We start from the raw sequence: 22,552 nt of genomic DNA, 5'->3' as shown, positions 1-22,552 counted from the left end.
CAGACTCAGTTGCGGCATGCATGCAGGATCTGGTTCCCCTACCAGGGGTCGAAGCCGGGTCCCCCGCATGGGGAGCGCAGTCTTACCCACTGGACCACAAGGGAAGTCCCTGAGTCATCGTCTCTTAAAAAAATAGATCATGGTTATGAGAATATATTAAAGAAGATAATTTCTTTATCTCAAGAAATTTCCCACCGGAGTTAGATACTTATGCATTTCTAAGAACTGAAGTTTTATTCAAAATGTAGAAAACACTCTGTTTCAAAGTTCTCTTAAAAATTATTTTAATATAATCATGTACTTGTTCTTATAAGATAGATGCTTAAGTACTTAGGGGAGAAGTATCATCATATCTGTACTTTAGTCTCAAATGGATTAACAGAAAAATAGAGAGAGACAAGGAAATGTGGCAACTTCCCTAAGGGAAGGGAGTATGGGTGTCCATTATATAATTTTTATCACTTTTACGTGGTTTTAAAATTCTTTAAAATAAGAAGTCGAGGGGAAAACTCTCCAATACACTTGAACTAATCATCTCACCACGATTTGAATTGTTTCCTTCACCCCTTACTTGCATTGTTCATAATTTTTAATTTTGCTGATTTTGAGTAGTACTTACATTATTATATGAAGGAATCCTAAAGGCAGTGACCCGGAAAATGAGCAAAAGGTGGATCTGGGCATCCTTTGAAAGTTACGGATGTGAAAACTTTCCCATGTTTTTCTAGTTTCTGATGTTCCAAGGGACCTGGAAGTCATCGCTGCAACCCCCACTAGCCTGTTGATCAGCTGGGATGCTCCGGCCGTTACAGTGAGATATTACAGGATCACCTATGGAGAAACAGGTGCGTTAGTGAAGTGCTACTTCACAGTCTGATTGAGTATTCTGTCATGGGTAACACGAAAGCCCAGCAATGGATACATAATTAAAGAAGCTTTGACAAGTCCATTCGCTGGAGCCTTGACTTCTTTCTAAGAGTATGTGGGAAATATGTATGACATAACTGGTGGCAAAATCAAGATGAAAAGTTGTTTGTATAATACTAGAGGGGAACAACAGAGCTGAGGAAGAAGGATTTTAAATTCACAAGTGTATTATCAGTGGTGAAATAATAAGTGATTTGTATTTATCTTCCTTTTCCTTTCCTATATTTTCAAAATTTTATTTAACATGAATGTATTCCATTAAGATTTTGAAAAAAGACCACAATATATGCAACCTTGGGTTGAGGACTACCTTCTCTCCCTTTCTAATTTTAATCTACCACATGTTAAAGCTGGAATGTTAAAATAGCATGAACTGCAATTTTCTCTCAATTTTTACACACTCATCAAGGCTTACTACCTGCATAAATAAATTGACCTTTCTGTTCAGGCCCTATTTAATAGCACTTTTTTAAAGGGAATAAGCAAATATGTAACTTACAAGCTGCTCTCAATACGTTAATTCAGTTACTCAGCAATCCCTAAGTGTCTCTCAGCCCCTCACACTTTAAATTCATCCCTTTTCAAACAGGAGGAAGTAGCCCTGTCCAGGAGTTCACTGTGCCTGGGAGCAAGTCTACAGCTACCATCAGTGGTCTTAAACCTGGAGCAGACTACACCATCACCGTTTATGCTGTCACTGGCCGTGGGGACAGCCCGGCAAGCAGCAAGCCCATTTCCATTGATTACCGAACAGGTACTGACTCGTCTTCTGGGATGACACAGGCTCATTTACTCAGATAGCTTTTACTATGTTCTCCCAAAGTATTTTCTTCATTGTGGAATTGATTTTCTTTTTTAATAAGATGAAGCAACAGCTACAGAGTTTTGAACCAGATATACAAGGAAGCACCCCAAGGGCAAGGATTTTTGTCTGTTTTGTTGATGGATGTATTCCATGAGCCTATAATAGAGACAGGGACAGAGGATGTTGAGTAAATATTTGTTAATGAATGAAGAGATGAGCTAATAAGGTAAGGAGGCAAACATCTACAGGAAATGTAGTTTCTTTGTGAATGAAGCAGCCATCTTGAAAATAGGCAGTAGTATCAAGATGCAGGTACCACCTCCCGAAATTCTCTGTGTTTCTGCAAAAGAAACACCTGGGGGTCATTAATAGTAGTAAGAGATTATTCTATCTGTATCAGAACTGGAGATGAGGACTTGTCTAGTCTTGTCCCCATGGACGGGGGCTTCATTGGTTTCTCCTGGTTTTTATTTGTAGAAATTGACAAACCATCCCAGATGCAAGTGACTGATGTCCAGGACAACAGCATTAGTGTCAGGTGGCTGCCTTCAAGTTCCCCCGTTACCGGTTACAGAGTGACCACTACTCCTAAAAATGGCCCAGGACCATCGAAAACAATGACTGCAGGTCCAGGTAAGAATAGCCAGCACCTCACATACATCAGGATAAACAGAGTAGGACCGCACAATATGCTTTTTTAAATAAATGACTACCTGGCTCTGAGTACTATAGAGTTTCGTATCACGTGTCAGAGTTTCCCCATTTGTGAATTCGGGGCTCAAGGCTGTTAACAGCTCCCTCCACGGTAGAATTTTTAGGATGAGTGCATTTCTGTTTTTACATGTGTAGCAGTGTTTGATGGTGTGGACATCTTGAATTAGTAGGTTCATCTTTGTGGTTTTGTTTATCATGCACACTAAGAAGACAGAGATGGGCCTAACTGACTTTTAAAGATTCTTTTAGCTCTTGGTTTTGTTTTCATATAAAGTAACTGTGAAATTAGGATTCTAAGGCAATATTTTAAAGTCCAGTTAATTTTCGTTTTCTCAAGAGCAGCATCATTCATTGTTGGTGGCATCATATTCAATTTTAGAGCTTATCCTTTAGTGTGGCTTCACTCCAATATGGTAATTTGTATTAGCAATGAACGTGTCTGTCCAAGAGGAAATCCATGTGTGACTCCTCCATATTTTCATGCTAATTCTGCAAATGAAAATTCCAGGCCACCACGCATTTACTACCGAACTCTGAAAGTCACTTGGTTGTCGTAGTGAATGACATAGATGCTGCCTTTTCTTTTCACTCCCTTTGCAGATCAAACAGAAATGACAATTGAAGGCTTGCAGCCCACAGTGGAGTACGTGGTTAGTGTCTACGCTCAGAATCGAAATGGAGAGAGTCAGCCTCTGGTTCAGACAGCAGTAACCAGTATGTAACCAGTGCCTGTTTTCCATGTTCAAAGTCAAATTTTGTGCTTAGGTGTCTGGATACCTAGTTTGTATCTTGAGCTGAGCTCTTTGCAAACATTTTTCCTTCTCAGTGCCAAGGAATGAACATATAGGGAGAGAAGTTGTGGAACTACCATAGTTAGTTGCTGTGCTTTGAATTTCTCCTGCTCAAATCGCCTCAGCAAAATCTTATTAGCCTATAGCAAATCTACAAAATATTTTGCTAGCACCTTCTTTTCTACAACTGGATGGTAAAGTTGATTGAAGTGTGCCTCATGAAACTATTATGTTTCGAGCATTTGTGGCTGCACCAGACTGTGGCTGGACCAACATTTAATGTAAATATTATATTTATATTAAATATACATACATTACAATATTCAATGGGGAGGGAGGGGGAGAGTTAAAGAAAGAATATAACAATCTGAATCTAACATTGAAAATCAACTTTGCCATTTCCAAGGTATAAAAAATCCAGGTCTGTGAGACTAACATCACATTGCAAAAACAAATCTTGGTAGACTATCTTAAAATGAATATAAATAAATCCTCATTTGGGGACATTTTGCAGGGTATCTCCGCATCTCATGTACACCTATGTTTTAATAAGTGATGCGACATTAAATATTTTCTGAACCAAAAAACCTTAAGCAAGGATCAAGTAATTTTCCATTTAATAGTGGGTTAATTGGAATTTAATTCATCAAAGAAAAATGGTATCTGCAGAACTGCTTTGCATGTTATAAAAATGCTTATTTCGCAACTTGCTTTTCACATAACCTCTTACCATTAATTTGCCTAACAGACATTGATCGCCCTAAAGGACTGGCATTCACTGATGTGGATGTCGATTCCATCAAAATTGCTTGGGAAAGCCCACAGGGGCAAGTTTCCAGGTACAGGGTGACCTACTCGAGCCCTGAGGATGGAATCCATGAGCTATTCCCTGCACCTGATGGTGAAGAAGAGACTGCAGAGCTGCAAGGCCTCAGGCCGGGTTCTGAGTACACAGTCAGTGTGGTTGCCTTGCACGATGATATGGAGAGCCAGCCCCTGATTGGAACCCAGTCCACAGGTATATCGTTAATTGCACTGCTGGGTGCTCATGGGAGCAGCGGCTTTATGCCCTGCTGAATGCATTCTACTTTATCAGGCTATCGATTCCCGTGCAAGTGGGTACCCCCAAAATCCACCTATTAGGAAAGACCCTCTTTAAAGAAGAATAGTAAGAAGCAATAAAATGTAGGTGACGTTTACATAAAGTCTAATGAAAGGAAATTTTGGAGTAGCTTGGTTTACAAACAAGGTTATAAAGCGAGACATTTGAAGAGAACATGAAAATTGTGGATTATTTCCTAAGCCTTGACTCTCTGTGGTTACTTATGCTCATTGTATATAAAGGAAAGAAATTTGGCATCCTAAGGAACCCAAACTGAGCCATTTCATAGCAGCAGGATTCTGAGAACACGTGGGTAAGACCTTCCTTCTCTGGTTAGAGCTAATGTGCTAGGTGTATAATTTGCTAAAAGGATTGAGAATCAGACACATAGGAAACAGTTGATAGGGCAAATGCTTTCCACCTTCTTTAAACTCTCATGCTTTATTTCTAAAGCAGAGTGGAATGCTAAAGATGTCTCCTCGTGACAGCATAAACCCTGGAGGTGACAATCTATATTATTGCTCTTTGCTTCTCTTTTCTGCTTCTGTTGTGAGCCAATTTTCTTCTGCTGCTGCACCACAGAGAATACTTCAAATTTAGCAGTGATATCCTCCATGAGGTCCAAACAAAGAGAATAAAATCATAATTCTGTCTTTGGAGGGATGAAATACTCTGTGAGATGATTTTCCATACAAAGATAATTTCTGTCAGAAAGGGGCTACTGCTCATCTTTCCATAGAAATGGAAAGATCAATCCTAGTGGCCAATAAGCCAATTTGACTTTAATTTATTAAGGGAAAGCAAAAAAACCAACTGCTAAAACCTTAAGTCTCAGAGTTTTGGCATTTACCCAAGTGCTTCCAGTGATTCTGAGTACTGCTGGATAAATAACACATATTTATCAGCAAACGTTTTCTTCATTTTGCACCCCCTTTTGTCCTTTCTTGTACTGAATCTTTGCTTGACTAGGGTACCCACCCAACCAAACAAGTACAACCTATCTACTTCTCGGAAGTCACTTTATTTTCCCCCTTTCCCCATTTACTGTAAAATAACCTCTAACCAATGACCATCCTGACAGCCATTCCTGCACCAACCAACCTGAAGTTCACTCAGGTTTCACCAACCAGCCTGGCCGCCCAGTGGACGGCACCCAATGTTCAGCTCACTGGATATCGAGTGCGAGTGACCCCTAAGGAGAAGACCGGACCAATGAAGGAAATCAACCTTGCTCCCGATAGCTCATCTGTGGTTGTATCAGGACTCATGGTAAGAAGTGTCCTTTTTCTCATTGGACTAAAGAAGTAGGTCATTTCTTACACAGTTGAAGGTGGTGGAAATATAATATAATAAATCTGTGTTCTTTGCCTCTGCCGTCAAATTAAATTTATCATAATTTTGTATCAATAGAATTACTTTGTGTTGACCTAAGCTATCAGGGACAGAATTTTATGAGCAGCATTGGATGTTGCATAGCTCTTTAAGTGTATTCTGTTTATTTTAAAATGTTGTATTGTGTGTGAAGGGGGGGCAATTTATATATCCATAGGCTGAATGCATAAATCTACTTTAGTTATGCTTTTTCTCAGCCCTGTTACCTTTGCAAGGAATATTCTCCAGTTTTTACCAACCCAGCCTGATACTACCTTCCTTAAGTCATTTTTAATCCTTCTAGATGTGCATACAGAAAGCTAGCCAGGAACCTAGGAAATTGTTCTCCTTCTTAACATAAGGCCAATTCCAGGAGAAACTACAGAAAGAGGGTTCAGAGATAGACTATTCTCTTTGCCTCTCTATGATCAGAAAAATTCATGATTTGCACCTGTCAGATCATCAAAGAGAAAAACAGGTTAATACCATTTTCCTCATTTTGTATCAGCTTAGCATAAATATGTAAGTTATGGCTTACTTGGGCTCAACCCCAGGTGCATTTTTTAATTCATGTAATTAAATATCTTGTCAGTGTAGGAAGGAAATTAATATAGGAACTTACAGTTCTGCGGGTTTTGCTAGCTTACTTTTTCTTTTCTAACCATTGCATTTTTTCTAACGCTGGAGTGAAAATTCCTGGGCTTCGGAAGATCACATTGCTAAAGCTCACTGCGCCCTTCTTTCTAGGTGGCCACTAAATACGAAGTGAGTGTCTATGCTCTAAAGGACACTTTGACAAGCAGACCAGCTCAGGGAGTCGTCACGACTCTGGAGAGTGAGTAATCAAACTTTTTAGTGTCAAAAAACGTTCTGGATAAACAAAAATTAAAGAATGGCAAATGCTTTCTAGATCACTAAGTGAACAATGGAATGATTCCCAGTTTGGAAATAGATTTGCTTTCCCAGTTACTACTGTTGCCTCCTGTGCCTCTCCAGAAAGTGGTCTACTGGCGCGTACGTGCAATCACTTCATGATGTGCTAGAGTCGGTGCAGTAAACTAAGACTAACACCAAGTTATGTTCTACTGGTTAGAATTTGTTTTCATAGAGTTAAGTTTGAGGAGGACGCGTTGGCTTCTGTTGTATCTGACAGTGCAGTAAGGGTTGGACAGTACTGGGCCCGGGTTCTAGTTTCCTGCCATAACAATAACCCACAGTTATTCTTTCTCAGAAATCACGTAAAGTGTCAAAGTCTTCTCATCTATGAAATAGGGATGGCGTTGCACCTGTTGAGAAAAAAATATGAATCTATATAAGAATGAGAAAATACTAGCAATACATTATTATATATATACCTTCCTTATATTATTACACATATTTTATATTATAATAACAATAATTTTAACACTCACTGAGGTATTTGTAGATATAGAAAGCCAGCCTTGGGAACCACTGACAGTACTTGTAAGGCTTTTCAGTTCTTAAAAAACATAGTACACGAGGTGAATATTTTCATGTTTCCTAATTACTGTCTGCTTTTTCTCTCGACGCCACAGGAGAAAATCTATACATTATTAGTCATGTGTAGAAATTGATATATTTGTATAGAATAAAGAAATGTTTTAAAATATCGAAACCTTACCTATATGAGCCAGCCAGGCACTAATCTCTGGCTGTCATCCTGTGCAGATGTCAGCCCTCCAAGAAGGGCCCGTGTGACAGATGCTACTGAGACCACCATCACCATTAGCTGGAGAACCAAGACTGAGACGATCACCGGCTTCCAAGTCGATGCCATCCCAGCCAACGGCCAGACTCCGATTCAGAGAACCATCAAGCCAGATGTCAGAAGCTACACCATCACAGGTCCGGGAGCTCACATTTGATAACTGCCATTCACAACATAAATTAGCTTATTAGTCTTTCTACCACTTACACTGATTAAATTTATCTTCAGTGTTTTATGATAACCCAGCTCTATTTTTTACAACGTATTTTCATCCCATGATCAAAACATTTTGTCCTGTGAACGCCTGGTTTTGTCTGATGTTTGCCAGAGGAATGGCATAAGTCCCATTCATCAGAGATCTTTCATCAATGAACCCTCTCTTATGGGAAAAAATATATATATACATAATGCTTGAGAGCCAAAAGAAACTCAGTGATAGTGTCTACTTCTTAACATTCACGTAGATTATAAAGCAGAATTAAATTTGAAAAAGCAAACAACACTACTTCATAGAGATCAAAGTTGTCAGATAATGTTCAATATCTGGGTCAATTTAGGTCTTTTTGAGATTGAAAATTCTGATTCCAGTTCCCAACCAGTGACCATCTGATAAAACACAGTCAGCAGGTGCTCACCCCTATCACCAAGATAGTCACTTCTAACAGCATTTTGGGATTTTAAAATTTATTTTAGCCAGTGTCTTTTTGTGCATCTGTGCCTTTCTTTTGAGATGTCCTTCTCATGAGCAGTTAACACCCATACCATGCTCTAATTTATTGTTGAAATGTGAACCACTTCCTTGGTCTGTATAAACAGGCAATGATAGGAGGAACCATGAAAATTGCAGATGAGTTTGAAAATTTTCCTAGTAAATGAAGATCAGATAAAAATCATCTCTTCACCAATCCCAGGTTTACAACCCGGCACTGACTACAAGATCCACTTGTACACCTTGAATGACAATGCCCGGAGCTCCCCTGTGGTCATCGACGCCTCTACTGGTAACTACACTTTCTACTGAAGAAATGCCACTGACTTATATGTTTGTGTGATCAGTCACGTGAACTTGAGCAACAAAAATGAGGCTGATACTTTTGTATTCCAGATCACAGTGAATCATTTTTACTGTTTACAGAACTCTTAGATTCTCTCAAGTCTGTTTTTAAGGGCTGGGAAAAGAATGTGGGAATAATTTTCTTGGCTATTCATTTCCTTAAAGAGATGTAACTTTGTTTTCTTTTAGCCATTGATGCACCATCCAACCTGCATTTCCTGGCCACCACACCCAACTCTCTGCTGTTATCATGGCAGCCACCTCGTGCCAGGATTACTGGTTACATCATCAAGTATGAGAAGCCCGGGTCCCCTCCCAGAGAAGTGGTCCCTCGGCCCCGCCCTGGTGTCACAGAAGCTACCATTACTGGTATTGCTGCTTCCATGCTGCCGTTTTCCTCTTTACTCTCTAGGACACACAAAGTGCTTAGCAGACTCCAACTGTGTCTTTGGTGCTGTACCATGAGAACAAGAAGCCCCATTTCTGACAACTTCAAAAAGCATTCTCTATGGAGGAGCTGTCAAGCTTGATACATCTCAGAATTCACAACAAAGCAATAATTTCAATACTGTCATAATGGCATAGCTAGAATCTTTTTATCTTCTGTATAGTTGCCGGACAGCTATCAGTTCTTCCTAGAAAAAGACATTTTTCAAAGCAAACTAGCAAATTTTGATACTGTTCTCTCACTCAGCAACCTAAAGAATGATAAGTCTGCAGGATTTGCCAGAGTGCCACCTGCGATGGCCCTCATTATCCGGTTTCACAGGATAGGTCTTGAGGCAAAGTGTTTCCCAGTCATCCATACTGGAGAGAGTGCTTGGGATGGGGAATAAGAGATCATAGGCCTCTGGTATTGTTTTTGTCCAAGAGATTGTACGGTAAACTGTGTATATAGGCTATCTAGACTTAAAAATCCTATAGAACACACAGGTACCAGAAGGAGACACTGCTTCTTTAGAAACCTTGGAGACAGGAAAATAGAATCAGATATGGAAGGCGTTGAATTGGATACTTCCTACAGGGACCACACAAAGAGTGGTCACTCTTTCCTGCAGAGCACTTTTTTGTAGTCTAACTTTTTCATTGGTCCTGCCACTGAGAGCCATCTGTTTGTTAGGCCTAAGTAGATTCATGTATACAGTCTGCACTGATCTCTCCCAAGTGTGTATTTCGCTGGCAGTGTGCAACGCTGATAGATTTTCTTGAATTCAGAAGGGCAGATGAGACCCCATGTGAACCGAATACCCAGGAAAAGTAAAGTGCTTATTCAGGTGTCCGACTTGACAGGAAGATAATTAATTTGCTAAGTGGCTATTGTATACAGAGTATTTGAGTGTTTGCAGAAGCAAAACGAAGTCAGTTTTGCCTTTCAAGAGGCCAGTGGCCAGCTGGAGAGAGGAAGCTTGCTTCCCAGTAGTATCTCCTGGTGAGATCAACTTTCATTTGACTAGCTGAGCCCACAGACATAATGTGATGATCTGTCCTTCCATCAGGTCTGGAACCAGGAATCGAGTACACAATCCAAGTCATTGCCCTCAAGAACAATCAGAAGAGTGAGCCTCTGATCGGGAGGAAAAAGACAGGTAAAGAGCACCTTCCTCGGTGGTTAACAGGGAGATGGCGAAAACAAAACTAATTATGAATGATTCATTTTGCAGGGCAAAAGTGCTCCAGGTTTCGATGCATTTCTCATGAAACTTTTTTTTTCCCTCTAACAGCATAGCATGTATGCTGTGCTCTTTGACAGCAGGAATAAGCTAACCATCTGCAGAACTGTTTTATTTTTTTCCTAGCCAGTCAATATAAAAGCCTTTGATTCATCTTTAAAAACTTCAAACCGGATATTAAAATGTAAAAACCAAGCTGCGATCGTTGCTGTTCTTCTATACATTCTTTTGAAGTTAAAAATGTTTTTATAAGAAGGGGGAGGGGAGGGAAAAATCTTTCTCATTTGTCTTTATTTATTATTTGGTTTCTAAAACTTCGAACTAATGTCTTACTTTTTTATCCAATTTCAGTTTAATTTGAAGAAAATGCTTTATTTATGCTGATAGGAGAATTTTAAAATAAATTTTATGTGTGTATTTTAATCTGTTCTTAGCATTTCAAACTGTGAAAAACTACTGCACCAAACCTCTGGAATTCTCATACTTCAGACGCTGATATAATTAGTCTGGATTCTAGTCCTCATAACATGATTCTCAAGTGAAACAGAGAAAAAAGGCTGCATATTTCAGTTCCGTTAGGCTTAATTTGAGCAGAGGCAGCTTCTATGGGGCTCAGCGGTTCAAAGCTTTGTGTGTATGATAAATTCATACTAACACTTTTTTCGTTCCAAACTATAAAGAAAACTTTGAGAAAAATCATAAAGATTTCTTTCTGGAAAAAAAGTGTTTTGTGACCTAAGAACTGCTAATTTTCCAGGAGCTTTGATCTGATTGAAAAATAGTCATTGTTGCCTGAACTGATAACGGCTCCCGAGGCTACTTCCGGGAGCTTAACACGCTTTGCTTTTTTTGGCTCTAACCTCTCTTGGCTAGATGAGCTTCCCCAACTGGTAACCCTTCCACACCCCAATCTTCATGGACCAGAGATCCTGGATGTTCCCTCCACAGTTCAAAAGACCCCTTTCATCACCAACCCTGGGTATGACACTGGAAACGGTATTCAGCTTCCTGGCACTTCTGGTCAGCAGCCCAGTCTTGGGCAACAAATGATCTTTGAGGAGCATGGTTTTAGGCGAACCACACCGCCCACAATGGCCAGCCCCGTAAGGCATAGGCCAAGACCGTATCCACCGAATGTAAATGAGGAGATCCAAATTGGTCCTGTCCCCAGGGGAGACGTAGACCATCATCTCTACCCTCACGTTCTGGGACTCAATCCAAATGCTTCTACAGGACAAGAAGCTCTCTCTCAGACAACAATCTCATGGACCCCATTCCAGGAAAGCTCTGAGTATATCATTTCATGTCATCCAGTTGGCATTGATGAAGAACCCTTGCAGGTAATTCATGTTTCTCTTTACTTCTGGGCAGCCTGGGAAAAAACTAAGCTAGGCTACTGAAGTGACCAGAGCTCTGATGTCCAGTGGCGTACTTCTAGAACCTCTTAGAAAGGTGGCCTGCTTAAGTCCTGATTTTCTTTTTTAATCTCAGTACGGCTGTGCTTTAGGGGATGTTCCAAAGAGTGTCATTAGCTTTCGTTTAGTAGAGAATAAAATCATTTCTATTATTATCGATCATTTGACGTTCCATGGTAATATAGACAAAGAATGATCTTAGAAAAGAGAGAGAGAGAGATTCTGCCTGAATTTGCTTTTGTCCAGGAAGGGCTAAAATGCCATCATTACGGTTTGTCCTTGAAGAATCCCATTATCTACAATATGTCAAAGGAGAAAGAATTTGGCTGAAGCTGTGCCTATAAGTGATTGATTCTCTGACTAAAACTTCTGTGCTTTAATGTGTCTTGCTGATATCAATGTTCACTGTTTTCTTATTTTTAGAAAGTGGCAGACTTTTAAAAACTGACTACACTGTGGAGGATTTATGAGCTTAGAAACATGAGTTTGAGGATTTGGCAAAGGGTTTGAAGGACCCCATGTTGGGGTCAGATGCCACTTGTGTGGGATGAATGTGTATCCCACATAGCACAGCATCCACGTTTTATGTGAAGGGGGCAGCATGGCCACGGCTGCCAGTGGGCTTGCCCAGACTGCAACTACAGCAGGATGAAGAGGAGGCTGTCTCTAGAATTAGTGAGGGTTCCTGGTAACTGTGGAGCACGTAGGGTAGATTTTTGGCAGGAAAATCTGTCATGTAGAAACGATAGCCCCTCACTCAAGCTCCATTTCTCTCCTTCTCTGGTTGGGACCTTTACACTCTTCATCTTTGTCTCCCTTTGCTGTGTTTACACAGTAAGAGTTACTGAGAAGAGAATAGGGAAAGTCATATCAATTCCTCACTATAATGCTTTCTCCCCTACTTTGGATGTGCTAATAATTGCAGTTCCGAGTTCCTGGAACTTCTGCTAGTGCCACCTTGACGGGTCTTACCAGAGGGGCCACCTACAACATCATAGTGGAGGCAATAAAAGACCAGAAGAGGCACAAGGTTCGGGAGCAAGTAGTTACCGTGGGCAATTCTGGTATGTGAACATCGGGGTTATTTGGGCAAAAGTTCTGGACTACCCCAGAGATGCTTCTTCAAGTGACTGTTCCTTTCTTGCTGTTGTCTTTTGACTTTAGGAAATAATTCCATGAAGTAACTGAGCAACTTTAAATTCAATTATTTTCCCCTCAGAGTATCGTAGTATCTTGTAAAACACATACATAAATAGAGTCTCAAACAGTGATATGATGATAGACCTGGAAAGGACTTCAAATATTGTTTGGTCCAACACTGTGAGTCCCGGCTAGGGAGTATCTGGGTTGATATAGGACACAAGTCTCCTGATCTCTGTTCCCAGACCCTCTTCATCTTACCAGGTTGCTGTCCTCCTAAGTTTTAAGTACTGAAAGTGATTACCTGTAAAGGAAATTCCTTATCTGCCGACATCAATGCCTGCTGGGTTTTGATCCTGATGTAAAATGCTACCAACATAGCCCATTTCTGTCCAAAGAGCTCCCTTATTCCCATGTTATTTCATGATTATATAGGCCTAAAACCACAATGAGGTTAAATGGTCATTGACGCTTTGTAGCACCTGGAAAGTTCTGTTAAACCGGTAGTGTATCACCCAGCTTTTCAAACTCCAGGAAGCTGCAGAGTCTCCAAGAAACATGAGATAGGGAATAATCAAAATCATGAATCTCAAATTTTCCAACTGGAGGGTTCTCCATTCCCCATCAGCAGAGAGCGCTGAGTTCTGTCTGCCAAGTGACAGGCTTTATTGCTCGGGCCAGTTACTTAACCTCAGGCTTCTTCCTCATTCGATAGGTGACTGTGTTCTTTCACATGTATAAAAGCCCGTGAATTAAGCAGTTTATTTTTGGGGGGGGGGTGGTATTATCTTGTGCTTATTGTGTTATATATCCATGGTAATGCACACTTTTTGCTTCGTGTGGTTTTGCTAGTAGAATGCCATGTGAAAGGAATTTTCAAGAGCACAAAAGTCTTTGTGCTTTTTCCACATCATTTTTTAAAAAAAGATTCCATCTCCAGATGGAATTTGGTCAGGTGGAATTTTAACTCCTGGCTATCTTTAGGAAGGTTATTGAAACCCCTCATAGCAGTTTAAGTTCCTTCCATTTTTCTTTCCGACTCCTTATTCCCAGCAGCAATATTCTGCATTCTAGCCAGGTTCTCCCAGCTTTGAGACATTTCAGACATCTTAGTTTCAACAAAACTCTATTTTCTTCCACTGTGATGCCTTTCAAAATATTAGACACTTCAAATATCTATTGCTTTTGAGCTTTTGATTTTTGCACTGTGAAAAAAAATATACACAGTGGGATTCAAAGTCACAGAAGTTAACTTGATTTTTAGAGAATAATTTGAAGCATGCTTTGTTTGCATAGATTATTTTAAAATAAGCTTTCCCAAAACATAAAGACCAGCTCTAAGCAACATGAAGAGATTCCATTACTTAATTTCTAAGCCATCGATATCCCATTGCTTTCTCTTATTTGGAACAGTTGGTTTTATTGATAGAGTAAAGCAGTCTGACCATTATGAAAAGACTGTACAAAATCTAGGCTTTTTGCACTATTATACAAAAAAAATGCAATAAAATAAATGCGATCACATTTTAATGGTATATAAAACTGTGACACCTTTTGCATTAAAAGCAAAAGATGCCCTCTAATAATTATTCTTTATTTGGCGAGCACTTTCTAAGTGTTGGTAATAGGCCAGTGCTTTGAATTCATGATCTCATGTAATCTTCACAAGATCCTGAGTAGGTAGAGATATTTTTATTTTTATCCCCACATTACAGAGGAGGGAAATAAGGCAGAGAAATGTTAAATAACTAGCTTAGGGTCATTCAGGTACTGATGGAGAGGAATTTCCAGCCTTCGCATACCACTGAAATTCTTAATTGCCTCATGATCTGTTCCATGTTATATAGACTAGATTTACTAGAAATGATTTTTTTTTAGAACTGAGGGCAAAAGTGAAAGATGGGCTCCTTTTAAGAGGCTTGTGGCAAGTGTTCACTAGCAAAATCTAAGCATTGTTTATTAGAGCAGTTGATGCACTGATAGAACAGATGAGTGCTTTTTAGTGCTACCGGGATTTTTGTTTTCGAATAAGTCATTATATACAATAATTCAGTTCTCTTCTTATGGTCCAAAACCATAATAAGATGTCTTTTTCTTTTTTTTTTTTTGCCTTTTTCTCCTTTTCTTCATGTAGTTGACCAAGGCCTAAACCAACCCACGGATGACTCGTGCTTCGACCCCTACACGGTTTCCCATTATGCCATTGGAGAGGAGTGGGAGCGATTGTCTGAATCTGGCTTTAAACTCTCATGCCAGTGCTTAGGCTTTGGCAGTGGTCATTTCAGATGTGATTCATCTAGTGAGTAGCTTGCTTTGTCCACCTCTTGCAGTTCCATGCACTCTCACAATGCGCCAAAGGAGGAAGCATGTTTGGCAGATGCGACCTCTTCCAAACATGAAGCAAACGAGTAGAGACTGCTTGACTCAAAGTAACATTTTGCATCATATAAAAATGATGGGAAATTTTACTTGTTGAGTATTGCTTCATCTCAAGGGTTGTATTTCAATATGACTATTAATTAAAAATAAATTTGCGACGGTGATACGATTTAAAAAATTTTTTTGTGAAATGAATAAAGTCAAACTCTTTGGAGCCAGGTCTAATGAAGGGTATCAGAGACACAACGGAACCTCAAGTCTCTTTTAATCTGTAGTGTTGAGTGAGCTCAGAGGTGAACATTTATACTTACAAATATTCTACCTCTTTCAACACAAACCAAATATACATATATCATAGTATATATACACACTCACACCCCCACACACATACTCTTTCATATCTCACATACACACTCATATCACACATACACACATTGGGTAGCTTGAATCTTGCCAAGTAATGTGGAGAGTACAGATAATCCATTTGTAGATAATTAAGAATCAACTTCAATTGAAAAATATTTGATTTTCAAAGTGTAAAAGGATTTTATTATTTAAAATTATTTTTTAGTTAAAATAACCCTAGGAATGACTTATCATGCTTTGAGGTTTAGTATTAGAATTTTTAAATCCTTTGGTTCTGCTTTGTTTTTAGAGGATGTGATTATTATTGAAAATTGGTTCATTTTCATAGGTGTTAATCATTATGCCTTCTAACAAGCCTCCTATAGACATATCCAGGAATTGTACTGGGTGAAATATGACATAATGATTTTTAAACGATCTTAAGAGTACTTTACTTAACTTGTATACACGAATTGGTTTAATTCAGACTGAAATATAAACACATCTAATTTTTTCAATGCAGACTACTGTGCTTGACCATCTGAAAATAGGAAGAAGTGTCCTATGCTGTTTAGGAGTTGGAAGTTTTAACATTTGGCATCAATTAGGGGTTTTAAATTTCTGAAACTGAGCTATTTTTAAGTCTGTATATTTATTACCTATGTAAGTACTTAGGCGCAACTGTGGGAGCAGAGCTGTAAGTTGATTTATGTGATTCTTCCGCTCAACTTACATATTCTTCACTTAGATGTCATAATGATTGACTAACTTTTTTAAAGTTTTAGGAATGACTGACTTGTTGACAAAACAGAAGTTGTGTGTATTATATAAACTTCCAAAGTTTGTTTTGTTTTAGTATAAACTTTGAAGATTAAAAAGTCATCTTTTATGTATGGTAGTTAAAGATATATAACTGTGAATCTTAGATATTCCTTAGAACCAGTCTTATTTGTAGGAATGATAACCATTGATTTATCATTTTATTTTTGTTTTGATACATAGGTTTATTCTTTCACTTTCCCCATTTACAAGAAACAGGTCGTAGTGTGTAGAAACCAGCTGATCTTTGCTTTTTGGTTAATTGAACTTTGTATCCAGGATCTCTGCAAATCCAAAAGTGACTTTTCATCTATTAACTATTTTTAGCCTTCCCAATTTTAAACCTTAATAGGGAGAATTCAAATGAAGGTCATTGACTATTCTTGTGAAACGATTATGATGGAATAGACTGGATCTTAAAATACCTGAGAAAATGTTAAGTGGTAAAGATAATATTTTCAAATCCAACCAAAAAAGTGGTTTGTCAGAGGGATCATGACCTTCATCTTTCCTTGCCACTCCTTCCAGATACCTGGCTTTGAAAATCTGGTGACATGTCCCAGTACGCTCACCATCTTGTGAGTCAGAACACGCCAATAACTCCTTGCCTCTGATCTTCCCCACCCCCCAGAATGGTGCCATGATAATGGTGTGAACTACAAGATTGGAGAGAAGTGGGATCGTCAGGGAGAAAGTGGCCAGATGATGAGCTGCACGTGTCTTGGAAATGGAAAAGGAGAATTCAAGTGCGATCCCCGTACGTTGCCACAAATCACTTTTAGTGCCTTTTTGAGCGCTCCCACCTTCATTACTGAGCTGTAACTCTCATCCCCAGAAGTGATTGGAGACTTTAGGTCTTCTTGAGGAGTGAACGGTGGGTTTGTTAATCTTTTGATTTGGGACAGCAGAAACAAGCTTCAAAAACGAGCCATAATTTAATGTTGTTATAGGGCACTTTAGCACTTTTCCGACCTGAGTATTTTGACCATAATCTGCAGTGAAATGTAACAAGAAAGCCTTACGGGTCTTTAGATTCAACTTTTAAAATATGATCTCTATCTTTGCACTGAACCGTTTCCAGTTTATTAGATCTAGTCTTTGGAAATGCTGCCCTAAGACCTATACAGCAGTACCTCTCTTACGGATGATTCCCATTAACACGTGGCACGTGGGCTGTGATGACAAATTTAGGAGAGAAACAAACCCACCCCCGTAGAGGGGTCAAGTCTGTATTATTGTTCTCAGTCTTACACGCACTTATGATTTGTGTGTCCACGTAGATGAGGCAACGTGTTACGACGATGGGAAGACGTACCACGTGGGAGAACAGTGGCAGAAAGAATATCTTGGTGCCATTTGCTCCTGCACGTGCTTTGGAGGCCAGCGGGTAAGACCAGATAGGCCAGGCTCTGTGCAATTTAGACAACGGGGGGAGGTTCCTGTACGGACGATTAAGAGTTATGCTTCCTGTGGGCTGTGCACACAGGTGTGGTAGTGCACCTTATGAAATGGGGAAATACTTCAGCTCCTGTTGGAACATAACGCTACTGACTACCCCTTTCCAGTTCTCCCCCTTTGTGGCAGCCTTAGCCCGCTCCCCCATACCTACTATTCTCAGACTGCCTCCGTTCTTCAGCAACTGAAGTGTTAAACGCTGGGTAGCACTGGGCTTCTTGCTCCATTCTGTTGGGCAGGTGCCCCTGTGATACTGCTGTTAAATATTTTGAATACCCAGATCTAAGAAAATACCACTTCTTTGTACCCTCTCTCAATCCCCAAATAGATTCCTGCCATAGGTCTAGTGCTATGCTCAGGAATATGGGACACACAGAGGGAGTGAGAAATGGTCCTGGCTCTTAATGATATAGCTGGAGACATTAAATTAGCATACACTGAAAGTCCAGCTAATTAAGTCAGGTTCTGAGTGGATCTGACAAACCCAGTTCCCATGTAGGCTGATGTCAGCAGGAAAGGTTTGGTGGAAAAGAGAAGAATGAACTGGCTGGGTTTTGGGGGTTTTTTTTGTAAAAATTATTTATTTATTTATTTTTGGCTGCGTTGGGTCTTCGTTGCTGCATGTGGGCTTTCTCTAGTTGTGGCGAGCGGGGGCTACTCTTCATTGCGGTGCGGCTTCTCACTGCAGTGGCTTCTCTTGTTGCAGAGCACGGGCTCTAGGTGCACGAGCTTCAGTAGTTGTGGCACTTGGGCTCAGTAGTTGTGGCTTGTGGGCTCTAGAGTGCAGGCTCAGTAGTTGTGGCACAGGGGCTTAGTTGCTCCGTGGCATGTGGGACTTCCCAGACCAGGGCTCGAACCCATGTCCCCTGCATTGGCAGGTGGATTCTTAACCACTGCGCCACCAGCATAGTCCGCTGGCTGGGGTTTAGGATGGTTACAATCTGGTTGAGGGATGGGGGAAGCAGAGAGAGCAGGGCGAGCACAGCCCCTTGGAATGGGAAGGAGCTGGCACATGTGGGCTCCAGTGAAACAACCCTCTGCCTGCTGTCTAGTGGGAAGACATTAAATGGGAAGAAGTGGGGGCCACTTATGGAGGGCCTCGGAAGTCCATTATTCATGCCAGTACTTCTCAACCATTTCTAATCTGTGTCCTACTTCAATATAACAGAAAAGTGCTGTGCTTTCCTCTAATCTTTGAAATTACAAAATAAAATGCCTTATAACTCAAATGAAAGCAATGAAACATAACATTCCTTTGTTTTCAATGAAAACATACCCTCCCCAACAGCTTTTCAAATTCTGGTCCTTGAAGAGCATGCTCCCTACTCCCGGGTAAGGCTCACTGGTTGATGCCTTTGGCATTAGCCAGTTGCAGGTGCCCAAGAGAAAGGGAACATGATGGAAGACGGTTTTTAGGAAGATTAAACTGGCAGCAGAGAAGGGTCTTCAGGGGTCTGGCTGAAGGCAGCCCCTGGAAGCTACTCTGAGCTTATTCCACCACTTGTGGTTGGGTGGGGAAAGTCTCTCTCTCTCTGTCTCTCTTTAACACATATAAAGACCGTGATCACAGAACTCAGTCATCTCTGGTCATGTGGTCAGTGTAGAAAAGTGTGATGGAAAGTGAATTTGTTGAGAAGTCGGTTTTGGTCTCACTTCAGCCTCTCTGCCTCATGATTTACGTACATGAAACCTTTAACGTGTGACACCTGTTCTGTTCTAAAGCGAAGTGCGAAATGAAACACTTTAGACAGGAGTGGGAACTGTTACGTGTTTATATGAAAGCAAGATTCACTGATTCTTATAAATAAAAGTAGGTATTTACCCGTACTGTCTTAGGTATTATGGGGAATATGCTTTTAAATGGACAAAATGTCTGAAATATTTCACTGACAATATAAGAAAGAAAGTGATTGTATTACTTTGGGTTCTTCTGGCTATAAGAGAAAAGCCCAACTCAGGTTAATTTAGGCAAAAGAAGGCTCACATGACTGGAAAGTCTCAGGATCTCTCAGTAGAAAGGACATGACCAGGAGTCACCCAGCTGGGTGGCAGTCCCACTCCACTCACAGGTCACTGTGTGACTTCCCCGCCCCCCAGTCAGTCATTCCTCTGGGTCTCCTTTCCCTTACCTATAAAATGAGGGTGTCTGTCCATGTGATCTCACGTTCCTTTTAAAAGCTCTAGGATTCCAGGAAAACCTCCTCCATCATGTAGTGTGGAAATCTTATTAAGGAAGTCAGGACTGGAATCAGCCTTAGCAGATGGGTGGGGTTTGTAAGACATTTCAGGAAAAAGGAAAAGCATCAATAGAGGCAGCTATAAAACATGCGTTATCAGCCAACATGTATTCTGCAAGCTATAAGTGCATGAAATCATCCTCAAAGCTTCCTCTGTGACTAACTGCGTATATTTTGCCGACTCGTAAGAGGTGAAATTCTTCGACACAAGCTCTAAGTTGCGGTGTTCTTGTGTTGTCATAAACCCCATCCGACTTCATGCCTCTGCTCTCTCAGGGCTGGCGCTGTGACAACTGCCGCAGACCAGGGGCTGAACCTGGTCACGAAGGCTCAACTGGCCACTCCTACAACCAGTATTCGCAGAGATACCATCAGAGAACAAATACTGTAAGTGCATTTGCACCCTGCGTGTTTCTCCCCTAAATGCAATTAGGCACATAGCAGGGAGCCTCTTTCTGTAGGTACCTTTCTTCTGAATGAACCAATTTTACAAAACTTTTAAAAGACTTAAGAGTAGAAAGAATATTGTATCCTGTAACATAATTTGGGTTCTCTTGAGCATCTCCCACTGCCCAATATATAGCTAAGCTCTTAAAGCTAGACATATTTTCCTATGCATAAGTAATTATCAGAGTAGCCACCCTCCCCTTTTTTCCTCTGTAGCCTTTACAGCATTGCTGTTAATTTTTCTTCTTCTTTTTTAACAGAATGTCAACTGCCCAATTGAGTGCTTCATGCCTTTAGATGTACAGGCTGACAGAGAAGATTCCCGAGAGTAATATTTCCAACCCAGAGAAACAAGCACGGATCTCTGTCAAGGTCCATCCAAACTGGAGTGATGCTAGCAGACCCCAGCTTAGCTTGTTTCTTTCTTAAGCCCTCTGCTCTGGAGTAACTTCTCCAGCTTCAGCTCAATTCACAGCTTCTCCAACCATCACCCTGGGAGTGTTTTTAGACTTTTCTCATAAATGGGGCAGTATGTTGCCAGCTCTCCAAAGTATTCAATACTGCTCAGTATTTTAAATGAAATGTTTCTAACTTGTGATTTGGATTGGGATCAATAGGGAAGCACATGCACCAACCAAGATACAAAATGTCTTGAAATGATATTACCAAAATTTTCAATAGGGAAGTTACCCAAACACTTCTGCTTCCACTTAACTATCTGGCCCACAATACTGTAGGAAGAGCATGTCCCTGTTGCTGTGATATTTGAAATATCCACAGTACTCACTATTTCCAAATGATTCTAGTATTGCCTAGAAATCTTTCTCTTACCTGTTATTTATCAACTTTTCCCTGTATTTTTATATGGAAAAAATTGTATTGAAGACACTTAGTATGCAGTTAATAAGAGGAATTTGGTCTAATTATGGTTGGTGATTATTTTTTATACTGTACATGCCAAAGCTTTACTACTGTGGAAAGACAACTGTTTAATAAAAGATTTACATTCCACAACTTGAACATCATGGCTTCTTTTTTACATACAGAAATTTGGGGGGAAATAAGAATCTTCCTGAATGTTTTTTCTTTGCTATTCAGCAAACATTTGAAAAACCATGATGGGCACGGCTCTCTAAATTTTGGTGACTTATGTACAAGCTTTTCTAAGTCTGTCACTCCCCAAACCCAGATTCAGTCTTGTCATTTTATCTCTTCAGTAATGGAGATAACTTTATATTTTCCGCTTTACCAGATTTAGGTGGATTCAGATACTTAACTTGCTAGCTAGCTCTTCAGAAGTATAATCGAAACAACCTTTTCATTGTTCTTTTCTAACCATTATAATTCTTTCCTCCCTCCCACTTCCTTTCCGTCCTTCATTAAATAAACATCTATTCGAAGCGATTACCTGCAAGGAAAATAAAAAGATGACTGAGATGTTAAAACTACTTAAATCGGGAATCCCCTGGCGGTCCAGTGGTTAGGACTCCTCGCTTCCACTTCACGGAGAGCAGGTTTGATCCCTAGTCGGGGAACTAAGATCCTGCATGCTGCACAGTAAAGCCAAACCAAACAAAACAAAACAAAAAACCACCAAAAAACTACTTAAATCGCATGGCATAGAGGGGTTCTGTCTTAAGGAAACGCTGCGGTATAATAACGTCAATCCAACTTGTTTAAATGCCAGCTGACCCTGGAGTGCCCCAGATGAACAAACTGTGTGCAGTCCCGGTCTACAAAGGCCCTTATATTTTTCAATTTAACTTCGGGGAACCAACAAATCTAAAACTTTGAGATTAAATCTGGCATATCCAAAATAGTAGAATAGCAGCACTGGAAACAGTCAATTATTAATTAGTAAAAGATTAGTCATTCATAATATACAAGGCATGGAAAACACTTTTTTATACCCCACTGTAACAGAATATAAATAAATACCTGGCAATAAATATTAAGACTAAATACAGAAAGAGATTTCCTCAGGGTTCATTGGTTTTTTTAAAAAAAAACAAAAAACAAAACTCATGTTGGAATGGATTTAGTTTATAAAATTCCTTGCCATTTAGCATCTCATTAGGGAGAGGTGTTTTTTTTTTAACATTTTTATTGGAGTATAATTGCTTTACAATGGTGTATTAGTTTCTGCTGTATA

At 40.0% G+C, this 22,552-nt stretch overlaps 1 protein-coding gene across 1 annotated transcript in view; it reads left to right on the top strand.

The window, feature by feature from the left end:
* FN1 (fibronectin 1) overlaps positions 1–21,408 on the top strand; it is a 68,362-nt gene extending 46,954 nt beyond the window's left edge. The window contains exons 28-45 of the mRNA XM_079924367.1: positions 729–845; positions 1,517–1,681; positions 2,210–2,365; positions 3,047–3,160; positions 3,986–4,255; positions 5,421–5,608; positions 6,458–6,545; positions 7,400–7,576; positions 8,351–8,440; positions 8,683–8,862; positions 9,990–10,079; positions 11,037–11,503; positions 12,504–12,642; positions 14,853–15,017; positions 16,893–17,018; positions 17,542–17,648; positions 20,230–20,340; positions 20,661–21,408. Coding sequence (XP_079780493.1) covers positions 729–845; positions 1,517–1,681; positions 2,210–2,365; positions 3,047–3,160; positions 3,986–4,255; positions 5,421–5,608; positions 6,458–6,545; positions 7,400–7,576; positions 8,351–8,440; positions 8,683–8,862; positions 9,990–10,079; positions 11,037–11,503; positions 12,504–12,642; positions 14,853–15,017; positions 16,893–17,018; positions 17,542–17,648; positions 20,230–20,340; positions 20,661–20,732 — 2,822 coding nt within the window. The 3' untranslated portion in view covers positions 20,733–21,408. The remainder of the gene's footprint in view (positions 1–728; positions 846–1,516; positions 1,682–2,209; positions 2,366–3,046; positions 3,161–3,985; positions 4,256–5,420; positions 5,609–6,457; positions 6,546–7,399; positions 7,577–8,350; positions 8,441–8,682; positions 8,863–9,989; positions 10,080–11,036; positions 11,504–12,503; positions 12,643–14,852; positions 15,018–16,892; positions 17,019–17,541; positions 17,649–20,229; positions 20,341–20,660) is intronic.
* The last annotated feature ends 1,144 nt before the right edge of the window (positions 21,409–22,552 follow it).

This window comes from Stenella coeruleoalba, assembly GCF_951394435.1.
Source record: "Stenella coeruleoalba genome assembly, chromosome: 6".
In the NCBI taxonomy this organism is placed as follows: domain Eukaryota; kingdom Metazoa; phylum Chordata; class Mammalia; order Artiodactyla; family Delphinidae; genus Stenella; species Stenella coeruleoalba.
Note: the sequence above shows the minus strand (reverse complement) of the source record. Positions and strands in the feature narration are given on the sequence as shown.